This window comes from Lygodium microphyllum, chromosome 27, assembly GCF_053477565.2.
Source record: "Lygodium microphyllum isolate KBCC chromosome 27, Lygodium_microphyllum_v1.1.10, whole genome shotgun sequence".
NCBI lineage: Eukaryota > Viridiplantae > Streptophyta > Polypodiopsida > Schizaeales > Lygodiaceae > Lygodium > Lygodium microphyllum.
The window spans coordinates 43,746,136-43,769,310 of record NC_141161.1 but is presented as its reverse complement, the minus strand read 5'-3'; the positions used below and the strand labels follow the sequence as shown (position 1 = coordinate 43,769,310).

The following is a 23,175-nucleotide window of genomic DNA, read 5'->3' as shown; positions in this document are numbered from 1 at the left end:
CAGTTCTTGTGAAATCATCCATTGGGTAGCATTGGGATGCAACAACATTATTGAACACGCATCTAACAAGCTTCCCACATATAAGTCCTAAGTACAAAAAGTCCTATAATTCTTGAAGATAAGGAGGCTAGATTAAGTGAAACGCAATGGTGTTGGTGTTATTAAATATACAATTATAATTCCCTCCAAGATTAGAAAATACTTTTAAACCTACAATTGGGAAGCATTCACATCCACATATGAGATCAATTTTAAACGTGTAGCTTAGTACCATATGTTTGTGCTTGAATTCAGTAAGCTTAGAAGTATATGTTTATGCTTGAATTCATTAAGCATTCTAAATTATATTGTAAAAAACATTGTACTTCCAAAATGTGCGGAGTACAAAAAGGATTCGGTCACAGGTTGACAAAATGAACTCGAAAGTTTGCACTATTGAAATATGAGCAATACAAGTATGCAACATCATTCTTAAAAATGATACAAGGCAATTGCATGAAGTTGACTATCAAATCAACCATAGTAACAACTCATTGTCTCGTGCATCATTGCAAGCTTAAGATAAAAATTTCCAAGCGTATGAAAATAGTGACAACTTACAATTACAATTGTTTGAAAATAGCACAAGGATTCTACATAGTAAATCCATGTGGCAACATCTAGTGAACTGTGAACCAGCAAACCCAAGTAACACCGAATATCATACACAAAAATGATGATTCGTGACAACAGCCATGTCTTTCTAATAACCTTTCATCACTTGGGTAAAAACCCATTTTCAACCTTCGTAATAGCCAACATAACTACAACAGCAGCAAGATATACAAATCATGAAATAAACCAATCTCTAACATGGTTGCAGGTCACTAAGCCTTGCTCTTTTGTGACCATTTGTGGAGCTTCATCCCTCCAATTGAGACAATCTACCCTTGCAAATTCTATTATGCCACAATACTAGTGGAGGAAGCAACAATAGCAGAGATGAGATACAACAACCAACCAAGAAATTCGTCCCATCAACTTTGTAACACCCTCGCCTTTTTGACAAAATTTAACTCCATCTCTTATACATGGAAGTATCAACATTCACTATAAAAGAATTAGGATCCAAATTCTTAAAGATAAGATTTTAACAAAAAGCTCACTGTGAATAGTATGAGCTGCATTTGACAGAGTCAAATGTTGATTGTCATTAGATTTGGACCATGACAACCTTTCGTTGAGAAATGGCACAGATTCATATCACATCCACACAATAGTAATATAACGTACCTTTTGCTTCTGTATGCAATACAACTAGGGATGCCTAAGCAAGGACTTGAAATAGATTTCATCCTTCTTCAACAATGGGTTGAAGTCCTAAGAGTGGAGTTACGAGCAAAGCAAAACTAATGTTTATAGGAATAAGGGCGGTTGTGACAGCTTGCAGCATGAAATACCAAGGTTGCCCTTAACCAGATTTTTTGGCATCATTTACATAAGCTACATGAAGCCTAAGCTACCACTTTCTCATATCGACCCTCATTTGGGTCACACAAAGAGTACTTCGCCCGAGTGTCAGTTCATCTTCACACACCAAATGGATCCTTAGCTTATAGTAGCTTACTAAAGACGTGGTGTACTGTCAGGAAATCTTCCACTAAGAACGAGCCATCCTATTGCAGAGCACTACCATGCTTTCATACTCTTGCACTGGACTCTCCCAACCACACAAATCATGATCATTGTAAGCAGACTGCTTAAGAGAAGGCACTGACACTTTGCCATTCTCCAAAAAACTAATTAACTGATGCACTTCCTGTAAATACCAAAATGTCACCTCTGTACTACATTACATGCTCAAATTCAAGAATGTTAATTTTCCAAACCAAAAAAAGGATACAAGAATATTTGGGTGTATCAAGGACTCAAAAAAACGGCCTAAGAACGGGGGCTTGACTAAACAAAACCATGACCCATTGCTTGCAGGGCTATGATTCCTATAATGCTTTGCTGCCTCCATTTCATGTTGGATTCCATAGTAGGTTCAGCTGTTTAACATATAAAGACAACTCATACACATCATAACTATCTGAATGGCCAACATCACGATCGATCCCTTTTACCAGAAAATTAAGAGGATTAATACATCTGAGAAACCCCAGGATGGACCCATTACTTACACCTCTATAAACTGAAAAGCAGGACTTGTAAAAGCACAAGTTCTCATCTCAAGAACTAGCAGCTTTCAGAAATAATTGGTTTGCTGAAGCAGGTCTATGATTGAATGACCTATAAATTGAAGGCAGGTCCATGTGTGAGTATGTAGCTATTCCCTGGCAGACTGCAGTCAATAATCCTCCATACATCCATAACCTGTGAATGTAATATATGCTCAACCACGGCTTGTCGCTGGACACTTGATGATTCGGCAATTCTCTTCAACATGCGAAACTTTAGACATCCCTGCCACAGTCGCCAAAACACCAGGAGTAGTACGAGCAAATTGCAAAGCACATTGTGCAGGTGATCTTTCATCCCCAAGCTCAGGGAACTTATCCTTGACTTCTTGATTCAAATCCTTGACAAGCTCTCCCTGCAAAAATCAAATGCTTTTGGGCTGAAGCATTGTAACAAGCAAAAAACTTCATTGCAAGCATAGCAGTGTATCCCATCAAAAGTTTCACCTGGAACAAAGGAGTGGTTGTTATAACATCAATCCCAAGATGTGCAGCAGCATGGAGCAGGGGAAGCCGCCTGCCCCTAATGACCTGTGAGGCAGTATTAGAGGCATCTTGCAGCTGCAAGTTGAGTGGTGCCATCACAAGTTTAAAGTGATGATTGTCTCCCCCTATGGCATAAAGTAGAAACTGGTAAATAAAAGTGTCATTGATATATATAAATACATCATAGCAGCATCATACACCTCAAAGCATCAGGTCATAGCCTAACCAATTATCCTGATAAATGTAAAAGACCAACAGTAGTAGTACCGATAACATACCTGCATCTTTAGCATAATTTAAAAGCTCTTCGAGTGAGATATAATTCTTAGATCCAGATGAGGTGCGAAAAGCATTCCAAGAAGACACACCATACATTGAAATTTTCCCCTCCTCGACACATTTTTCCAGGGCTGCAAATAAGTTCTTCACCCTAATCAAAACTGTCATACGTGCTTCAAAACCCAGCTCAATCTCTGGATTGTGAAGACAGTACAGATCAATTGTCTGCACCCCTAAATTCCTCCTGCTGGTCTCCAGCTATTTTAATCAAAAAGGCATCATAAGATAAAGACTTCAGTCCTGGTTATAGCAAGTTTAAAGCAACAAAATCAAGTAAAAATCACATTTTTCATGCAGCATCACACCAGCTTCAAAGTAGATAGGGGAGGAAAAAACAAATCATCCATCAGAAGAGTTGTATGGAAATAAGGTGGCAAGTTCCACATCTGACTCGTACCTCATTGACTAATGGAGACATAAGAGTGAAACCCAAACCTTGGTCCATAGGTTTAACACACATCAAACCAGTCAGTCAGGGCAGTGTATATGACTGAATATCTTCTGCTCAAATCAGACAGGAGGCTTTACATGGCTTAGAGGCAAAGGCCAATCTTTACATTACATATTTTGAAGAAAAGAAACAGATTTAGTCAGTATACACAAGCTGTCGTATGGCATGACCACTCTTTAATGCAGGTAATAAAGCACACCCCATGCATCACCTGTCCCATGGAGTGTTAAAAATGAGATAGTGAAGGCCCAAACTTTCCTTCCCAAAAGGTCGCCTATCTCACTTTTGTCTGCACCATTGCACACTTCATTGGAAGGTTTCCACAATTGTCCTAGCCATCCCCTCAATGTGATGAAGGACCTCCAGCCTGCCCTTCTGTTGGAAACCTCCTTGCAAGGCTACAATTCAAATCCAGTTTGCATCGTGTTCCAAGCTCATGTTTGCCGATGCCTATGTGCTCAAATACCATTTTTGGCAGCCATAGTTACCACTCCCCCAACAAATGGCCTTGCAAATCCTAATACACAGCAGCAAATTAGTACTTGTTTTGAGCCAGAGCCCTTAGCACATGCTCTTCCAATTCATCCATCTTTGTCCCCTTAATTTTGCCAAATGTTTCTCCCTCAAACCTTTCACACACCAACTGTCTGATGGCTCTCAATGAGGCATCAAGATGCCTCACTATTCAGTACATAGCCCTGTCAGTGATTGAATGGCCTGAAAACATTGCATGCATGTCCAAATTCCAACTCTGGAGGTAATGCACAATAACACACTGTTCTATTCTTTTCTACAACTGACACCTACCCGCCTACAGGGTCATTCACAGGAGCATGCGACCCAGATCAGCTCTATTCAGCCAAAATCATTGCCAAAAGAAGAGAGAGAAGATGGCACACAGACCTGATGAATCCAAATCAGCAAAAGGATGCAAGAGAAGGAGAGGAAAAGCAGAATCAGCAACATCATGTTGTCCTAGGTGCCATATTACTGTCCAGATGATCATGATACTGGTTCTGGTTGTCAGAATGCTGTTCCTCTGCTCTACACAACCAGGAATCACCTTCCCTAATCCAAAATGCTCCCTCTCAGCTTGCAAGCAACCCTAAGATGGGAAGGAACGCTTAAATGGTAAATTTCACTCACCAGGTCTACCTCCAAAGATCCCATGATGATTGTCTTGATATTTTTTAAAAATAGGTTGCCCAAATGCTGAAACTTAGTTGCCACTACCCAAACTTTCAATGGCCTACCTGAAATTTAAAAATTCATCTCCTGCCCAGACTCTTGGGTCAAACTTTTTATTTCAATGCTCTAACCACTCTTTTGGCAATTAAATTGAAAGTTACATTCTAATTGAGACCTGCCTTCAGTAAACCAAAGGGTAGTAGCCTTTAGCAGCAAGCATTTCATCTTTAAACCTAACATTCAGCAAGAGAAAAACAAATAAAACAGTGGGCCTAGAGTGCTCCTACACGACTCAAAGAAAAATTGACCCCAAAGCCAAGCTAACAAGACGGCCTAAGATTGAACCTATGCACAAAATACAACATAATCTGTACCGTGTGCTTGTGACATACCCTGCTTGAAAAACTACAAATGGCTCCGATCCATTTAAATAGGATCCAAAAGACATACATGGAACCAAATACAAGTGACAAAAATGATCCAAGCAACAAGTGTAACTATTGCTGCCATACACATGTTCCAACATGTATTGCAAACTAGAGTTGCTCATCTAGCACTCAAAAGCCTGGGATAGCATTAGATACTGTAAAATTTAAGCAACTAGTACATAATGGATAGAAGTTCCTAAACACATAAATTATCAACTAGCAATACATCATGTGAGACATATAGTGCTACCCCTAGATACTTACACATGTCTAAACCAATGGAGTAGAGGTGCTATCTATGGGAGTGCGCACAGAAGAGAACCACAAACACAGAGATAGAGAAAGAGAGAGCAAGAAGAGAAGATAATGTGAAGTGATAAACTGCATTGAATCTGAAATAAATGCTGAATACACAAGGGAAAAGAGTGGACTGATCAAGAAGAGAGCAAGAAGAGAAGATAATGTGAAGTGATAAACTGCATTGAATCTGAAATGAATGCTGAATACAAAAAAGGGAAAAGAGTGGACTGATCAGTCCCTGCATGCAGCCCACAGCATAAGTGAGGTTACCAGATCAGGCTGAGAATGGTGATGGCAGCAGCGGAGATAGAGGAGTATGCCAAAGACGGAGTGTGCAAATCAATAACCTGCAAAGGATGAAGATGAGAATGATCTACCAAGCGGGAGAGGGGATATAAATAGCAGGAATCCCCCAAACTGGCCGACCTGCGGCTGGGCCCAAAAAATGGGTTGACCTGCCAAAAAATGCCTGGCAACTGCACTAAATGCAGTCTGACTGTGCCAGAAAAATGTGCAAATGCTGACTTGGCAATACAGCTGCTAGCATGGCAGTCTAGAGCAATCACAAAGTGGCAACCTAAGAAATGCACGGGATCGTGACAGCTCCAATCTGTCAGATTGACTGACAAACCCTAAAATAGGTAGGTTAACACCCCTCTCAGATCCTAGGAGTGTCTGAAAACCCAACAATCTCATGTGATGAAGCAATGAAGCCTTAGGCAAGGGCTTAGCAACATTGAGCAAACAAAGCTCCTTCTCAAGGGATATGCAGTGGACAAACATCTTCTAATGGCATGAAGACACTAGCTTCTTCCGCAACTCCGCAGTTGTCTTCAATCTACAAACATGCACTAGGACAAAGTCTTGTAAGCTCATAAAAAGAAAGGATCTAGCTCAAGAATTGAGTTGGTCCCATAGGGCTACACGATGGATCACTGATCCCATGGGGTGTGGGACCCTCCACAAGATGGTGTACCAAATGGGAAGCAAACTCCCCAAGGTCAAAGGGTGTCCAAAATGCGCTCCACCTTACTCGACCACAATTAATAGTTGAAACCATCCAAGTGATCCTCTTTGGGCAAAGGAGGAGTACGAGCACCTACATTGAGGGTGCCAAAGGAGGTCTCTTTAGACCAATATGATGAGTCTTTTGGGAAACATGGAGGGAGGAAGGAGGAGAGTTCTACCACACAAATGGACTTGGTGACCTCTCTTCTTCTCAGTAATCGCATGCTTCTTCGCATTCTTCGTAAGAATCTCACCGCCTTTCAAAGGAATGATGAGAATGCTCCTCCTTTGAATCATAAAAGTCTGAAAATTGGTGATAACTTATAAGACATTTTCTATGACCTACAAAATACCCCAAAAAAGCTATGTTTGCTATAGACAACTCCTCGAACAATGAAAATCAGCCACACTTTCACGATGGAATGGATGTAGATGGCTTGTCTCATGAGATGAGCGATTGACAACAAGAAAAACTTGCATTTTCAGCAAAAATGTGGATGTTGAAAGCTGCATTTTCAGCCTAAGGAGCCACCTCTACACTAATCATCTCTATGTTCTCACTTGGGCCATGATACCATGTGTACAACAAAAGAAAACCACAAATATAGAGATAGAGAGAGAGAGAGAGAGAGAGAGAGAGAGAGAACAAGAAGAGAAGATAATGTGGAGTGAGATGGAATGGATGTAGATGACCATTCTCATGAGATGAGCAATTGACTACAAGAAAAACTTGCATTTTCAGAAAAATGCAGATGTTGAAAGCTGCATTTTCAGCCTAAGGAGCCACCTCTACACTAATCATCTCTATGTTCTCACTTGGGCAATGATACCATGTGTGTACAACAAAAGAAAACCACAAATATAGAGATACACACACAGAGAGAGAGAGAGAGAGAGAACAAGAAGAAAAGATAATGTGGAGTGATGAATTGCATAAAGAATGCTGAATACAGAAAAGAGGAAAGAGTGGACTCATCAATCTCTACACACAGCCCATAACATCAATGAGGGCACCGGATCACGCTAAGAATGATGATGGCAGCTCTAGAGACGGAGGAGTATGCCAAAGACGGTGTGCAAATCAGCAACCTGCAAAAGATGAAGATGAGAATGATCTGCTAAGTGGAGAGGGGATATAATTAGCAAAGATCCCCCAAACTGGCCAACTTGCATTTGGGCCCAAAAAATGGGCTAACCCACCACGTACAATAAATGCAATTCAACTGCACTAGAAAAATACGCAAATATTGTCTTGACAATACAAATATTGGTGTGGCAATCTAGAGCAGCCGCAATGTGGCAAGGGCAACAAAATGATAGGAAAACCTAAGAAATGCACAGAAAATGCACACTAAATTATCAAAGCTCCAATGTCTCTATCAAACTCTCACAAGACTCACAACTAGGAGATGGCAGTTATTCCAAAACCCCCTTCTTGTAAAAACAATCAACAAGCAATTCCAGCCATTTGCCCCTTGACTTTTTACCCAAGACTTGCACAATTGGAACCATGAATTGACCAAATGCTGCCCCAATTTACAATGAATGGAGTGGCCTCAAAATTCCCTAAGAATTACACAAATTTCAAGTACTGAATCCAATATATGATGCCTTCTCCTATTGGCATAGGTCCCATGGCGGCTGTCAAACCCTACTTTCTGCAAAAATTTAGGGTTACAGCAAAAATCCTCCTATCATCCACCAAATATGGCTGAGATCTGCTCCAAATGGCTGAGAAATGCTAAGGTCTTTTGAGAATTTACTGGAGAAGATGAGAGATAAATCTGATTTTCTTTGAGAGAACACCCTAAAGTCTGCCTGCTACCTACTCTAGCCTACATTTAATACAATCACCTACTGCGAAGCACCTCCAAAATGTTGTCACCTAATCAACAATGATGTTGGCAACCCTTGGAAGATGTCTCTCTACTATCCCTTGCCTGCTAAGGTTCCCAAATGGCTATCTTCTGCAACAAATTGTTGTTCTCTGACCAAAACCCCCCTCCTCTCTCTCTCTCTCTCTCTCTCTCTCTCTCTCTCTCTCTCTCTCTCTAGGCTGTAAACTAGCAGAATCACTAAGACCCAGCCCCCAAAAACGTTTTCTCAATTTGCATGGGCATTTTGGCCAAGTGGCGACCTTCTAAACCCATTTTCAACATTATCCAACCATTTAATTAATTTTTAAAATTAAATAATCTTAAAATTAATTTCAACCCCTCTTACCCTATCCAAAATTAAATATGCCCATCTGTAATTAAATTGGCTAGGCCATTTGTAACTTGGAGTGGTTTCCAACCTCCGTTGATCCTTAGACTAGCATTAATTTATTAATTAATGCTAGTTCCTAGTGTCACCACTGACATTTATTAGCCAAACAACTTTCATAGCTTTTGCCTTTGATATCCACTGCATCCTTGGAATCCTTAGCCTGTTACCATGAAATAATTGCCATATGCATCACATGTGCTAAACAACCTTGCACATTTGATTAATAACTTAATCAAATGTTATCAACAAGATTAAAGCATCTTAAAATCAATTTCCCATGACAAGAAATTTTACATTTTCCTCTTCTTATATACCTATTCATATTTCAAAACCCAAATTTCATCAAATCCCTTAACCTTTGGTTAAACCCCATCAAGCATATTCTCTAGCACACACTTCGAAAAAAAACCTTTAAAAACTAGCATGAAATGCATTCTGAAACCTCTAAAGATATGAAAGCTTCAATCTACCTTTTGTAAAACCCTTAAAAAGCCCCATACTATTACATACTCAACTTTGAAAGAAGAGTTCTCTTCCCTTATCTTCTTAAGCTAAACCTTTCAAAACACAACAATGACAATCAATTGTTTTCTTTTGCTTTGCATGGGTCCTATGAAGAGAGAACTTTTTTGTCTTGTAGGCTTCATCCACATTGTCAACCTTCTTGCATCATAGTATTTGTATGTAAAGTGTATGGAACTTTCTTTCTCCCTTCCACACTGTGTTGAACTTAGATAACACAATCCAAATGACGACATTCCCTGTGGACGTCCTCAAAAAACCGACAACAAAATCCATAGCAATGCTCTCCTGCAGCCTATCCAAAATAAACAAAGGATGCAACAAATCAAATGCTCTTTCACTGTCAAACTCAATCTCCTAACATACAATGCATACCCTCACAAAATCATCTACATCTTGTCACAAAATTGGCCAACAAAAGAAAGTATCTACTACCTCGACTATAGCATTAATGCATTTATGTCTGGCATATGGTGGTGCATGACTTTCTACCACAAGCCTCAATTGCTCAGTGACAAGAAGATGACTATACATTGTAAGAAAGTTATCCCTTAGAATATAGTACTCACCTCTATAACCATTACACAATTGGTCATAAATCCTTGCAAAATCCTCATTGTTTGCATATTGTATATCCATCTTTTCTAACTCATGATGAGAAGTAATGGGCACAACATGTAAACATGTTGTTTCCTTGATGAAGTAATCATTCACTAATTCTTTCTACCCTCTATATGCACTATTTGAAAGCAAAACATGGATTAAAAATTGGCCCACCTAATATGCTTCTCAAACAACTTAGTCTAGTTCAAAATATAGCATAGAATCCAATGACTTGGATAAATTATGAAATCAACCAAAACCATCAAGGTGATAATGAATTGATCATCCACTAGTTATAGCAAGCAATAAAATTCAAATAAACTAAAATGCAAATGTCACCATTTAATCTTGGACAAAGGACACTCTATTGGCCCAAAACTAGTGCCCCTTGTGGTATTTCTTTAAATAAGACCTCAAACCAACTAGCTCCTTGGTTTGCTTAGGGATTGACCATCACCTTACTACTTAGATGACAAATTTTGCCCCAAATTCAAATGTTAGCTTTATGGCCTCTTGAAATTATTTGAAATTCCCTAATTTCAATTACTAAATTCCAAGTATATTGTCTTAAATTCTATACATGCTTCTCGAGGTGGCTGTCAAACCATATTATTGTTGTAAGTTAGTGTTTACAATAGAGAATCCTTGAATTCTCCACCTCCAATGGCTTAAGTGGCTAAGATAACTTGAGAAATTACTAGAGAATGAGAGAAAATGCTAAGGAGAGAGAAATTTTCAACTTCTATTGCAAAAAATGGACTGATCTTTGTTGCTGCACTGCTAGCATAATCCGTGGAGCTATCACCTATAGCCATCACCTACCCATAAACTCCACTTCTCACCTGTTGCCGCTGTCCTAGGGCCTTGGGCTGCTGTTATCAATCCCTAGTAGTGCTCATCGTGGCTGCAAATGGGCCTGAACTGCTGGTGACCTGCTCTAACAACCTTCTCCTCAACTAGTACAGCTCAAAATTTCCCCCCTCTCCCAACCTCCAACCAATCTCCTCTCACATGCATAGGCAAGTTTTGCCAAATGGCAACTTTCTAATTGCATCTTTCAACAATTAATAGCCGAATTTAATTAATTTTTAAATTCATAATTCTAAGAATTAATGTAATAATTAACCCTTACTCTAAAAAATAATTTCACCGACCAACAATTAAATTGGTTGGGCCAATTTATTGGCCCAATATTCTTGAGCACTTATTAGCTCTCGAACTAGCATTAATCAATTAATTAATGCCTAGTCTCTAACATCACCACTAATATTAACAACTAGTAAAATGATCTAGGCCAAAATCTCTCACCAAGCACCACCGAGCACTTGACAAATACAATTAATACAGCTTAACCATCAATATCCCCAGTTTATCTCGAGATAAGGACATCTCGATTCCTCTAAAGGGAAGAGAATGTAATATATCAAATTAATTACCATAAGGGGAATTTTTTTTCCCCTATCCTCCCATCCACGGCGTATCGTGCTATAAGGGGGAAGGGGATAGGGAGCCAGCAAGCTCCTCGCTGGAGCTTGCTCGGCTCCATCGTCATGCCCAGTGACACGTCGAGGAGGGGAGGATTCCCTCCCTTCCCCTATATAAAGAGGGAGGGCCGCATGTACTAGGGGGAACGGAGGAAGGACGAAAGGAAAAAATGTTGCCGCCTTGCCTTCAAATGCTGCCGCCTGACGTCCATCTGCCATGAGAAAGGAGGACGAAGCCATCGCCCGTTCGTGATCTTTGGCACCAACTAATATCTTGGGATCCTTGGCCCAACATTGTGAAATAACTAACTTACACATCACATGTGCATCTCATATTTGCACATTTGATTAACACTTGATCAAATGTTTAGCAAAGCATCAAAATTTTACATCCTCATGACATCAATGGCCAACCAATAGTATTTCCAAGTAAAAACTGCATGTCTAACAATCATAATTCTCTCTCTTAAACCTGCAATTCTTTGGCAATACCATTATTACTTATCCATCCTACATCAAAACTGTACAAATGTTATTCAAACATGCATCATACTTAGCAACAAAACTCTTTGCTGAAAACATCTATAACTCCAAACAACCATGGGCTCACCCCTACTTGAAAGAGATGGTTAGATAAAATAAAGGGTGGAATAAGATTAACTAGCAAACACAATAACAATGTAAATCGACAAACAAATATCTCAAAGACAATGGAGAATTAGAATGCTCCCACATTGAAAAGATGACCCTTGATGCCAAACCCTAGCATCCCTTGTAGATTTCTTCTAAAATTTGATTATTCAAGAGCTCTCGATTGGGATTACAAAATGTTGATGCTCAGTCTGTATCGTGTTCCAAGCTCAAATGCACGAACACCTATGCTCTCAAACACCAGTTCGAGTAAACACAATTAGCACATCTAACAAATACCCCTCTAAATTCAAGTCTAGAGCAGTAAATCAGTCCCTGTTTTGTCCCCAAATTGTCAATGCATCCTCTCTCCAATAAATCCAGCTTTGTGCCCTTGACTTTGCCAGTTTTTCTCTAGCAAAAGAGAGCCTTTCATGCGGTAAAACTGCTCTAATGGCTCTCTAAGGAGAATCAACATGCATCACAATTCAGCAATGAGAGTCAGCAGACAGCAATGTCAATGGTTGCACAACCTGAAAACATCCATACATGTCCAATTTCTAACTCTACAAGTGATGTACAACACCACATTGGTCTATTCCCTTCCAAAACTAATGTTTACCCACATACAAGCTTATTTATAACAGTATGCAACCCAAATCAGCTCTATTCAGCCAAAATCATTGCCAGAAGAAGAGAGAGGAGACCGCACAAAGCCCTAATATAGTCAACCTAGTGAAAGTGACACACAGCAAAATGTTGATCAGAATCAGCAAGGCAATGCTGTCCCAAGTGCCACAATGCTGTCCAAGGGATCGCAATGTCTGCTCCCTCTGAGCTTGCATGCAGCCCAAATTGGGAAGAAACAGTTCAAAACGGCAATCTTCACTTGCCTTGTATGTATGCAAAATTCAAGGCTGATCTTCCTCATATTTTAATGCATTGGGCTGCCCATAATTTTAAGTGACCTGCCGGAATACTACATTTCTGTCCAATTGCCCGAACTTTAAAATGTCATATCTTGTCCAAACTTGGGCCAAACTTTCAAATTTAACGTTCTAACCACTCTTTTGGCTGTTAATCGAAGGTTTCACTTCCAACCTTTGTCAATGATCTAAACCAATATTATTTTCATTTGGGTTCTTTTGTGGTGATTTTTGTTGAAGGCACTAAAGAATAGATCCTCAATATTGAAAAGAATGGACTAGGTAAAGTTTGGAGCAATTTAACTAAAATACAAGGATATTTCAGGTGTGTGGCTAAAGTGCATGAGCTGAAGTCAAACAGAGGAGCAAATATGAAAATGTCAAGCAAGAATAGCACAAGCTATTGAAAGATTCAACAAACTGCAGCATTCCATCTGGTGTGGTGTTATACATGTGACAGTTGCAGCTCTAAAAGAAACTAAAAGAAAAGAGGCTCATGCATATTAAAAGCATCCTTTATTTTAAAAGGAAACTCATTGTACACAAGAATTTCACAGTAAATCCATAAACTGCAGGCAGAAGAGTTAGCCCAATGAATTATGAATTACCTGATGCATCACAAATGGAGTTGAAAGGCAGTGAGCACCCCCCAAAAACTCTTCCCACTTGAACAGTCCTGTTTTCACATATTTCTCTTCTATGTATGTTCGCGGATCAATCTTCTCTCTATGATCAAAAGATAAGAAACCTCCCTTAGTGGAGATAATAACTTCATTTCTTTGAATGATTCCTTGACTGATAGCACTTGATAAACAGCGACCGATGGCCCGCTCACTTCGCATACTGCGATAGTTACTTGCTCTGCCAGCACATGACAACAAAAGCTGCTTAGATAAAGCATACTGCTACAAGCAAAAACAATCAAACTGTGAAAACATTTCTCGCATCCTGAATTTAAGCTTACGTGTCAACAAAATTGATGCCAAGTTGAAAGCATCGAGTTATAGCTTGTATGTAATCTCTATCTACTGCTTCGGTTTCTTTCCCTGGTAAGGTCCCAACACCAATAGATGAGAGGGTAAGCTCACCGACTTTCCCACCCGCATTTATTTGCCTAAAATGATCTACACCTGCAGGAAAGAATGTGTGAAAATCAAAACAAGCATCGAACCCACCTATGGGAACTGAACACATACCAACATACAGGAATCTAGCAAAGACATAACACAAAAAAAACAGTGTTGCTCATGATAACTCAGACGTACATCACATATAAGAAATCTGAACTTCAACAAAGATATAACCTAGCACTTTGCACTGTAGTTGTATCATGTAAAAACAGTTTTGTTATGATCCTTGGGAGCAAGTGCAATTAGTAGCCCTCCAACTTAGCACCAGTTGTGCTAGGCATTTTTTCCAAGAAGGACAAGAACTCTGAAACACAAAGAGGTCAAAATGATCATGTATAGGAATGAGACTTATATCAAGAACATGCGAAAAGAAAGAAAAGTATGAAGAGCAGAATGATGGCAATGAATAATCAGCACTTGCAATGAAGAATGTGTTGTAGTCACTTTAGATGGAGGGCACATTAATGCATTTCTTTTTGAGCACTCTTGGCCATTTTTAGGGTTTTGCCACTTTTGGCTGCAGTTTGCCTATAGTCAGCCTACCCTTCCGCTCTCATTATCCATCATCGATTCTTCATGATCAGCCAGCCCTCCTCATTCTCTCATCCCCCCGCTACTGTCTAGCACCCACACTAACGCATAGAGCTGCAAGTTGGGGCTGATTGTTGCAGCCTGTACCTTCAGCCATTGCAATCACATTGTTCCTTCTCTCTCTCTAGCGTTCTCTCCATCTCCTCTCAATGTTCACTTTCCTCTTTCCGTTGTGCACTCTCACATGGCATTAGAGCCACACATGGGAGCTAAAGACCTCGAAGAGGAGTATGTTGTCCATGAATAGACTTGCCAGGCGCCATCCATACGTGTTGCAGCCCTTGCATTTGTCATCAAACAAGGTAGGGCAGCCTGTTTCCAGCCCTTTAGGCTGCATTTACCAGGGATGGATTTGCATTTTGACCTAGGCAGCCATCATTCAGGCTGGGCGATGTTCTTCCTGCATTCCGGCAGCTTCTAACAGGCTGGGTGGCCTTCCTACAGGCTGGGCAGCACCATTTCTGCAGGTACACGCCTTCGCTTTCGTGCAGCCACCCCCCTACATCTGCATTTTGCAGCAGGGCAGCCTCCTCTCAGCTGGGCCGCAGCTATTCTCTGTTGGGTGCCACCTTTGCAGGCTGGGCGGAAGACTTCTTTTTCTGCTGTGTTTCACTGCTGGGACCTTCAACTGACATAGGTGGCAGGTATCCAGATCTAGGCACCATCCTGCTGACTTAGGGAGCCTGTTTTCAGACCTGGGCAGCATCTTGACCAGCTAGGCGGCCAGCTGCAGGTGTTTACGTCTTCATTCTCTGCGTTTACAGCAGGTCCTTGCAGCTCCAGGTACTATTGGTCCTCTGCCAGCCTCTGGTTGTTTGTGTTTCCAAGGTGAAGACCAATTTTTCATCTGCATTTACTGCTCCCCCTCTATGCCTGGCCTTGAGTGTTCCCTTCAATATCAAATACTCCCCATCTACCTTGCCTACGTCAACCTTCTGTAACATGGCCTGACGGACCCCGATTATCCTAAGGACACCTCTATTGGTGGTTTTCATTTCAGTGGGAGCAGCTTCTTTGTTTTCTTGCAAGTATTTCTTGAAGAACATCTATGGTTGACGTGTATGCGTTGGGGGATATTCAACCGATCCCATAAAGTTGCATGATCCCACACCATCATGAGGATCCATGGTAGGTCGGGGTAGAAGGACAAATGATACATGCGATGGCACTAATAACATGGAGAATCTTGTTATCATCCTGTGTCATCCATTAGCATGTGTGGCATACAATCAAGATCGCTTGCTTCTTTCAAGAGGGGGATATGTCATCAGGTGGCGATACTTTTTGCAATTGCTTTCCTTATTTACATATATAAATATTTCATTTTTCTTTTCTTTAGTTATTGTTGCTTTTTACCCCCAAAGTTCTCTTGGATTAAGTAGGGATCTTTGCATGGCCAGAAGAGACAGCCATTAGAACAAATTGGACTAATGGTTTGTCTGAGCCTTGGAACCGGTTCCATATCGAATGGGCATTGAAAAATAGAATACCAATGGTTTGAGACTGTGTGCTTAGCTTAGCCACTAGGATGGTGCAGGACAATGAGCCTGGCCAAGTCAAAAGATGCACATGTGAGAATGCTCACGAAATAAAAGTCACCATAACTAAGCCACATTACACTTTTTGATGTGGTTGCAATGATAAAAATTGCTCAAAACAACTTGAGGAATACAAGTCACCGTCCCTAAAATTTAGGAAGTTACTATTTTTGGACCCCAGAATCTGTTCACATCATTATCTTCGTTTTTACACAAGGATTAATTTTCTGGTCTGTGCCGAGGTCAAATTTTAGCACCGATCATGGAGAATTTTAGACCAGAAGGTTTAAACGGGAAAACTGTTACATGTATATCATGTGTCACAATTTGGGCACAAATTTCCAAAACTTGAGAGAGAGAGAGAGAGAGCATTTTAAAAAAACGTAATATGCAAGGGGCAAATTTGAGTGTGAAGTTTTCAGGGACTGAGGACAAATTGCTTCAAGTACATCAGCTATGGAGAGTATTTCTTGGTCTCTAACTCATGTACAGAGATAGAGCTTGCTGCCTCCGATCAACTCTCTCTATTCTCAGAGGAAATGCTCTGTATGATGGGCTGATTCAATCGAATGTACAGTTCTGTGTTTTCTTTGCTCTTCTACTAAGCCAAGAGCCTCATTGTCCAGGTTCAAGAGCAACTGATTGCTTCTCCAATGCAAGAACTAAAGAAAGTGATGACTACGCCACACAGGAACAAGGTTTTAAGCTCTAATTTAGTGTTGTTTGTGGGACTGTTTTACTGCTAGAATGATGCTAGGGTCAAAGGGTTTGTAGTTCAACTGGTATGGAACAAATCTGAAAGGGAATAAAGCTGAGAACACGTTAAGAAACAAGTGAAAAACAGTAAATACAAAATTCTACAAATTGCAATTCCACACTTGCATTACTGAGCTATGGTCACAAAAAGTGTTTTCCTACTTGGGATGATGTTCTGGATATGATGTATTGTCCTTATGCAACTAAAATTTACTCAAAAAGAGATGTCGTTCTAGATGTGTTGTATTGTCCTTATGCAGCTGAAATTTACTCAGAAAATATGAAAGCCAACTGTTCACAAGTTTTGTACTTTTGAACATTTCTTTTTTTTTTGTAAATTTCCATCTTTTCATTGATTAAAAAATACCGAAAGGGGCGCCGATCTTCGAGGCCAATCTGGTGTTGAGCGAGGAAGTGAGATCTCTGTTTGTGTATGTATGTGAAAAAACCAGGTATTAATTGAAGGGACTACCACTTTATGCGATTCATAGACTAGTTTCAAAAGGGTAGATCTACCTCAAAGTCTTCGTCTACCTCTACTTCGTCATCCACTATTACCATGGAGTCCGTGTTTCTACACATTTATCAAGTGGAGAAGCCTTCTTAGACCGTTTCATCTTTTCAACAATCTTAGCTCATTGACAATGATGCATAGAGTCATATGACTCCTCGAGATGATTTGTTGCAAAATCTATCCATCAAAAAATATCGTCAATGGTGGTGATCTCTCTTCAATGCCTATTAGTGGGGTTGGAACCATGCCTCTATTGTTTGACCATCCATCAAGCTCCGATTCTAAGGCCCTACATGTTCTAGACTTGGGTTTTCCTCTCCTTTAAGCTTATGGCCTTTCTAGCCTCGAGACCCACGTCTTCACCAAGCCGGCAATCTTTATTGAGGATTCTTCTACAAGAGCCACTTTTGTGCAACAGGTTGGCCAAAGAGGAGGCTATCTATGCTCTATTCCCCTTCCATTATGAAGGGCCCTCTGAGGCAACTTTATCTTGCCGCATCCATTCCTAATTGTATACCTTTTATCCCACAAGTTCCATCCCATTCCCCACCATCTCCTCTAGTGATTCCCTCGTACCTCCCACCCTTTCAAAGGGGGACGATATTGGTGATGCGGTTGTGGATTTTCTAGCCATTTGTGTTTCACAAGGGGCTTCCTATGATTGTGAGGAGTTGCTTCACAAATTCCAATCTACTTTGGGCCTTTCTTGTATGCACGATCTCTTTTTTTTTCATTGAGCCACCATCCCTTGTCGCTTGGCCCTTGGTACTTGTTGGTTCTACGCAACTTCTAGCACCTTCAATAGTTCCTCACTATTATCTCATAGTTGGGTTCAAGCCTTGGCTCACCCATTTCCGAGGAGTTTTCAAGAGTGATACATTTGAGGCCTCTCTATTTCCTTTGCCCTTTGGTGGCCTTCAATTTGATCGGCTTTTAATATGGAGAGGGGATCTTCATCAACTAAGTTCATCGACGTTTGCACTCTTCCTATCACCCTTGGATCCGCATTTCCTTTGGCCTTCCACCACATCCAAGATCTGAGAGGGGGTATTAGCAATCGTATATCGTATGGTCATTTCCTACCTATGAGCCTCGACCCTCAATTTGAGTTGAATGAGGACATTAGGAGCACTGAGATTGAATTTTTCTCTCATTTTATGTGTTTTAGACACCTTAGATGGAGGGTACATTAGCACATTTCTTTTTGGAAACTTTTGGCCATTTCTAGGGTTTTGCCACCTTTGGCCCCAATTTGCCTATGTATAGGTGAACTGCCCTCCCACTCTCATTATCCATCATTGATTCTTCATGATTAGTCAACCCTCCTCATTCCCTCATCCCCCTGCTACCATCTAGCGCCCACACTGACACATAGAACTACATATTGGGGTTGATCGATGCAACCTTGTACCTTCAACCATTGCAATCACATTGTTTCTTCTCTCTCCTACATTCTTTCTGTCTTCTCTCCATGTTCTCTCTCCTACATTCTTTCTGTCTTCCTACATAGTACCCTCACAATGAGGCTAAGGGCTTTTGCACAAATGAATAAGGCAATGACCAATGTTGTAAATTTTATTTAGAGTATGAACAAGTCAAATTGAGAACCCAACCAATGTCTTGTATCTACTACATCCATCACTACATTAATGCATGCTTGGACAACTCGAACATTGGGTCCACGGTGCAAGAATTAGCCCTATAAGCTACTGTACCAAAAGTTGATAATTGACCACATATCTCTACTGCTAGAAATGTGTACATCCATATTAGAAGGGACAACCAAAAAGGCAAGCATAAACTGAGTTGAGCTGCCCCCTCCCCCATGAGTTGCTGCCACCTTCCTTACAGCTTGAAAGCCACCACCTTTGCCTTCTCGACTACCCCTGCCCCAAAACATGTGCAACCATTGACAGCCACCTAGTAGCTTCTACACCTACCGCCCTAACCTTCACCCCTTACACGCATTGCCTCTTATTGCCACCTCCCCCCTATTCACCACCTTCTTCTTGCTCTATCACATCTCACACTCAATAACCTCTCCCTCAATAATCATTGCCTTTGGACCTAGTCACTTATCTAAAGCCTATGCCTTACCCCTCATATCTAAGCATCGAAATCATCTTCTTAACTGCTATGCAATAAGAGAACGAACTTGACGTATCAATCTCAACTTTGAGCTTCAAGAATTTTCTATCAAGGAAATGACTTGAAATTCGAGCTAGCCAAACATAGACAATTGCTCACCGAGTTTGTTACTATTGGCTCATCGCAACCAAAAGACAATCACGTTATATTCTTTTTAAACAAGCTACCTAAAAAATACTTCCACTTTACCTATCACACCATTTTTTTCCCCACTTGTCAACCTTTTATGAGTTTGAATGTCAATTCCTGCATTGCACAAGGCTACATGATCAAGTCCAAAAGAAATCCTCCACACATACTTATTTGGAGAGGAGTCTTGTTACCTCTTCTTTCCAAGGGAAAACCAAAGGTGGCAAGAAGCCTCAAGATGCAAAGGTAATGCAAAAGAAGGATCACACTCCTTCCCCAAACAAAAACAAAGAGGTCAAACCCATCTAGGAACAACTCCCTAAAAAAAATAGATTTTGCACTCATTGCCAAAAGCCTATGGTCTCCCAACTAAGAAACCACAACAAGCCACGACTACATCCACTTCCCCTGGACAACCGAGTGGGGCTATGCCTTCCAATTCTATCACATTTGCTCCTTCCAACATAGCTACCATTGAACATGTGGCACAAGGACAACCTTAGCAACCCTTATCTTTCAATAGTCCTAGAGAATTAGGCTAGTCTACTAATCCCTCACCCATTGTATTCTTTGCATCCATTCCGTGGTCCCCTCCTACACCCCCATCTAGAACTACTTTCCCACCTCAATATGAGTCTCATTGGCAAAAACCTACTGATGGTTGTTCGCAATCATGACCACACACTTAGGTCAGCACCCTTAGGGTACACTATACTAGTCTCATACTCTTTGGGCTAATGAGTCCTGCCCATATGTTACTTTGTCCTTAGGCTTCCTTTCCTTCATCTTCCGCTCTCTTCACTCATTCACATATTTATTCACTTTCTTTTAGCTTTACTTTTGTTTTGTTTTGCTTTGAAACATCTCACTACTATCCTCTATTTTGCGTATTCTAATCTATTTTGTAGAGTTTTGTATTTCAATCTAGGACTAACATGCAGGTTTGCACCAATCCTTCTTGGTGCTGGAGACATGGGAAGTTCATTGTTTCTTTGTGGTTTCATCTTCTTTGGAGACTTATTCTTCTACCAACATGGAAGCTTTCCCTCCCAAAGCAGATCTTGTGGCATCTCTAGATACTATCACTTCTCCCTAGCTCCTCTAGCTAGGATGCTTCAAACACATTTGTATTCATGCTACACTACACAAAGATCGACATTGAGTTCCTCTTTCTACTTCAGTATCAACATCTATGGTTGAGAGGGGGTTCCTACCATTTCTTCATATTCTATAGTTTTCGATGTTTGTTCTCAACATTAGCCTCCCTTCCCTATTGTACCTTCTCTTGGCATTGCATAATCAGCATCATCTATACAAAAGGGCACTTGGGAAAGTGAACAATTCTCCCACAAGGAATTTTTTCCAAGTGGCACCTTGCTATATGCACATTCTCATCATGTAGCATTACTCTGTGCATCTTGTCGAGCAAAGCACCCTTCAGAAACAAACCCCAAAATCTTCCCAAACAGTTCACAAAGTTCAAGAAGGGTGATAAAATTGTAGTATTGCTAGGAGCTAAGAGATAGAAACAAACCAAGTAACCTAGAGAAGAACTAGTAAAGTTAAGGAAGTCAACTAGGTCAGTGACAGGAAGAAGCCCTAACCCATGCTCCAGGGTTCAAAATGGCATGAAGATACAATTGAGCTTTATCGAATCATAAACATTGGTTCTATGGTTGAAGCTCCTCTAACTCTACCATACGAGTGTCTCCATGGTGGTTTGAGTCTCCAAAACTTCTTACGTCTTATCTTTGCGAAACCTCCCTTTGACAATAGTAAGTTATGCTGCCATTCAAGAATGACCGACATTTGTGGGAACCAAGTGTGTCACCATTGTGACCACCAACAGAACCGCCCATTTTTAACCCTGATGTGGAAACCTCTTCACTGCTGAAACTCCCCATTCCATAGAAAAGGGTGCTCATGGAGTTTATCGGTACCATCAAGTGTCGTACACTATGTAAATAAACTTGTCAGACCTTCAAACAGCCCAAAAACACAATACTTGCAAATATTCAGTCCACAAACAGCAGAAACAGCTGGACTCCTCCAGGCAACAAACACCAATCGCCTTGGACACAATACTAACAGCAATGAACACCATACACACACATGCATGCGCATGTGAGTGCAAGCATGATTCATACATGTACATAGGGTGTACCTATAAATAGATAATAATAAACAGATTAATGCACTGACATAGTATACGCACATGCACACCCATCTGTGTGCACACATGCAAGGGCAATATTTACAATTATCTACCTCTCAGAGCAGAGTCAAAACATGAAGACCAAACGAGTGAACTGTATGTTGTGCAAAACAAACAGTAGCACAAAATGCACGGACACAATCTGAGTATTTTCTAAGGCCCTAAACCCTCTTGTAAAAAAACTGTCTCCCACATCCATAGACGTCACTCGAAATCTGAGAGCACTGACCTGCTGCAGAGGCAAAGCGCTGGGCGTACCGGGATGTGCCGGCTTGGTCGGCACAGCCTGGAATGAGATTGGCGGTGTCGTCGGAGGGCTCTGTTGCCACGGCAGCTGCAGAAGAGAAGGCCTGGAGGCTGTCGCGTAGGCAGAGGAGGTCGCGGCGACGGCGACCATGGGCCCATGAGGAGGAGGATGCTCGGCGAAGCGCAGCAGCTGCCATGTCTTCCCTTCCCTTTCCTTCGTTGTATTGCTGCTGCTACTCTGTTTGTTCGTCTTGTTTGGGAAGGTTGGCGCGCTGGCTGAGCAGCAGGGTCCGGCAGGAGTAAATTGGGCAACCTGCCCTAATACACAAATACATATTTAAAGAGGCTTGGATGATAAGTGTATCTCTGGCAATCTTGCATCCACCAGTCCATCCCTCACGATTGAACTTGGCTTCTCATGCAACCCAAACAGATGCCTTAAGGGTGCTTGAGGGTATCTAATAGCCTGCTAGAAATGACATCACATTTTTTAAAAGTGTATATCTCTAGCAATCTAGCATCAATGAGGCACGAATGACTTGAAGAGTTGGTTTATGATGTGTGTGTGTGTGTGTGTGTGTGTGTGTGTGTGTGTGTGTGTGTGTGTGTGTGTGTGTGTGCGTTTTCAGGATGAGTCCAAATCCCATGGATGACTCGATCTTCATCTACCTCATCTTGGCACATTGATAAAAATCTCACACTATTTTTTTTAAAAAATAATCTGGTTGTATTGCAGTGCCTTTATGGCAAACCATTATCAGAAACATTTGCAATAGAGGTATAGATTTGGAAGGAGAGAAATTATGTATCTTTGGTACTCTAGAGATAAGTTATGAAGTAAAGAAAACAAGTATGAAAACAATTCAAATCATGGTCCTATGATCCATCTAGGAGGCAAGAAACAAGAGGATATTTGAGGGGGCAAAACCCAACACCACTTGGCAATTTGTCATACTAAGGGCTGAGACTTTTTGGGAACTTTCTTGCATGCTTGGCCAAGTGGAAAGTAGGAATTTATTTAGGCTCTTGGATACATTTTGACTAATCTACTACCTC

The 23,175-nt window shown here is 40.9% G+C and overlaps 1 protein-coding gene across 1 annotated transcript; it reads right to left on the bottom strand.

Moving 5' to 3' along the window:
* Positions 1-2,072: 2,072 nt before the first annotated feature.
* Positions 2,073-22,454, bottom strand: LOC148012261 (putative oxidoreductase C215.11c). Its single transcript, XM_087669546.1, has 6 exons — positions 22,103-22,454; positions 13,817-13,982; positions 13,461-13,713; positions 2,984-3,242; positions 2,667-2,830; positions 2,073-2,575 (listed from the first exon to the last, which is right to left on the bottom strand). Exons 1-6 carry the CDS (start codon positions 22,314-22,316, stop codon positions 2,375-2,377), a joined length of 1,257 nt encoding a protein of 418 aa, XP_087525672.1. The 5' UTR covers positions 22,317-22,454; the 3' UTR covers positions 2,073-2,374.
* Between the last annotated feature and the right edge of the window lie 721 nt (positions 22,455-23,175).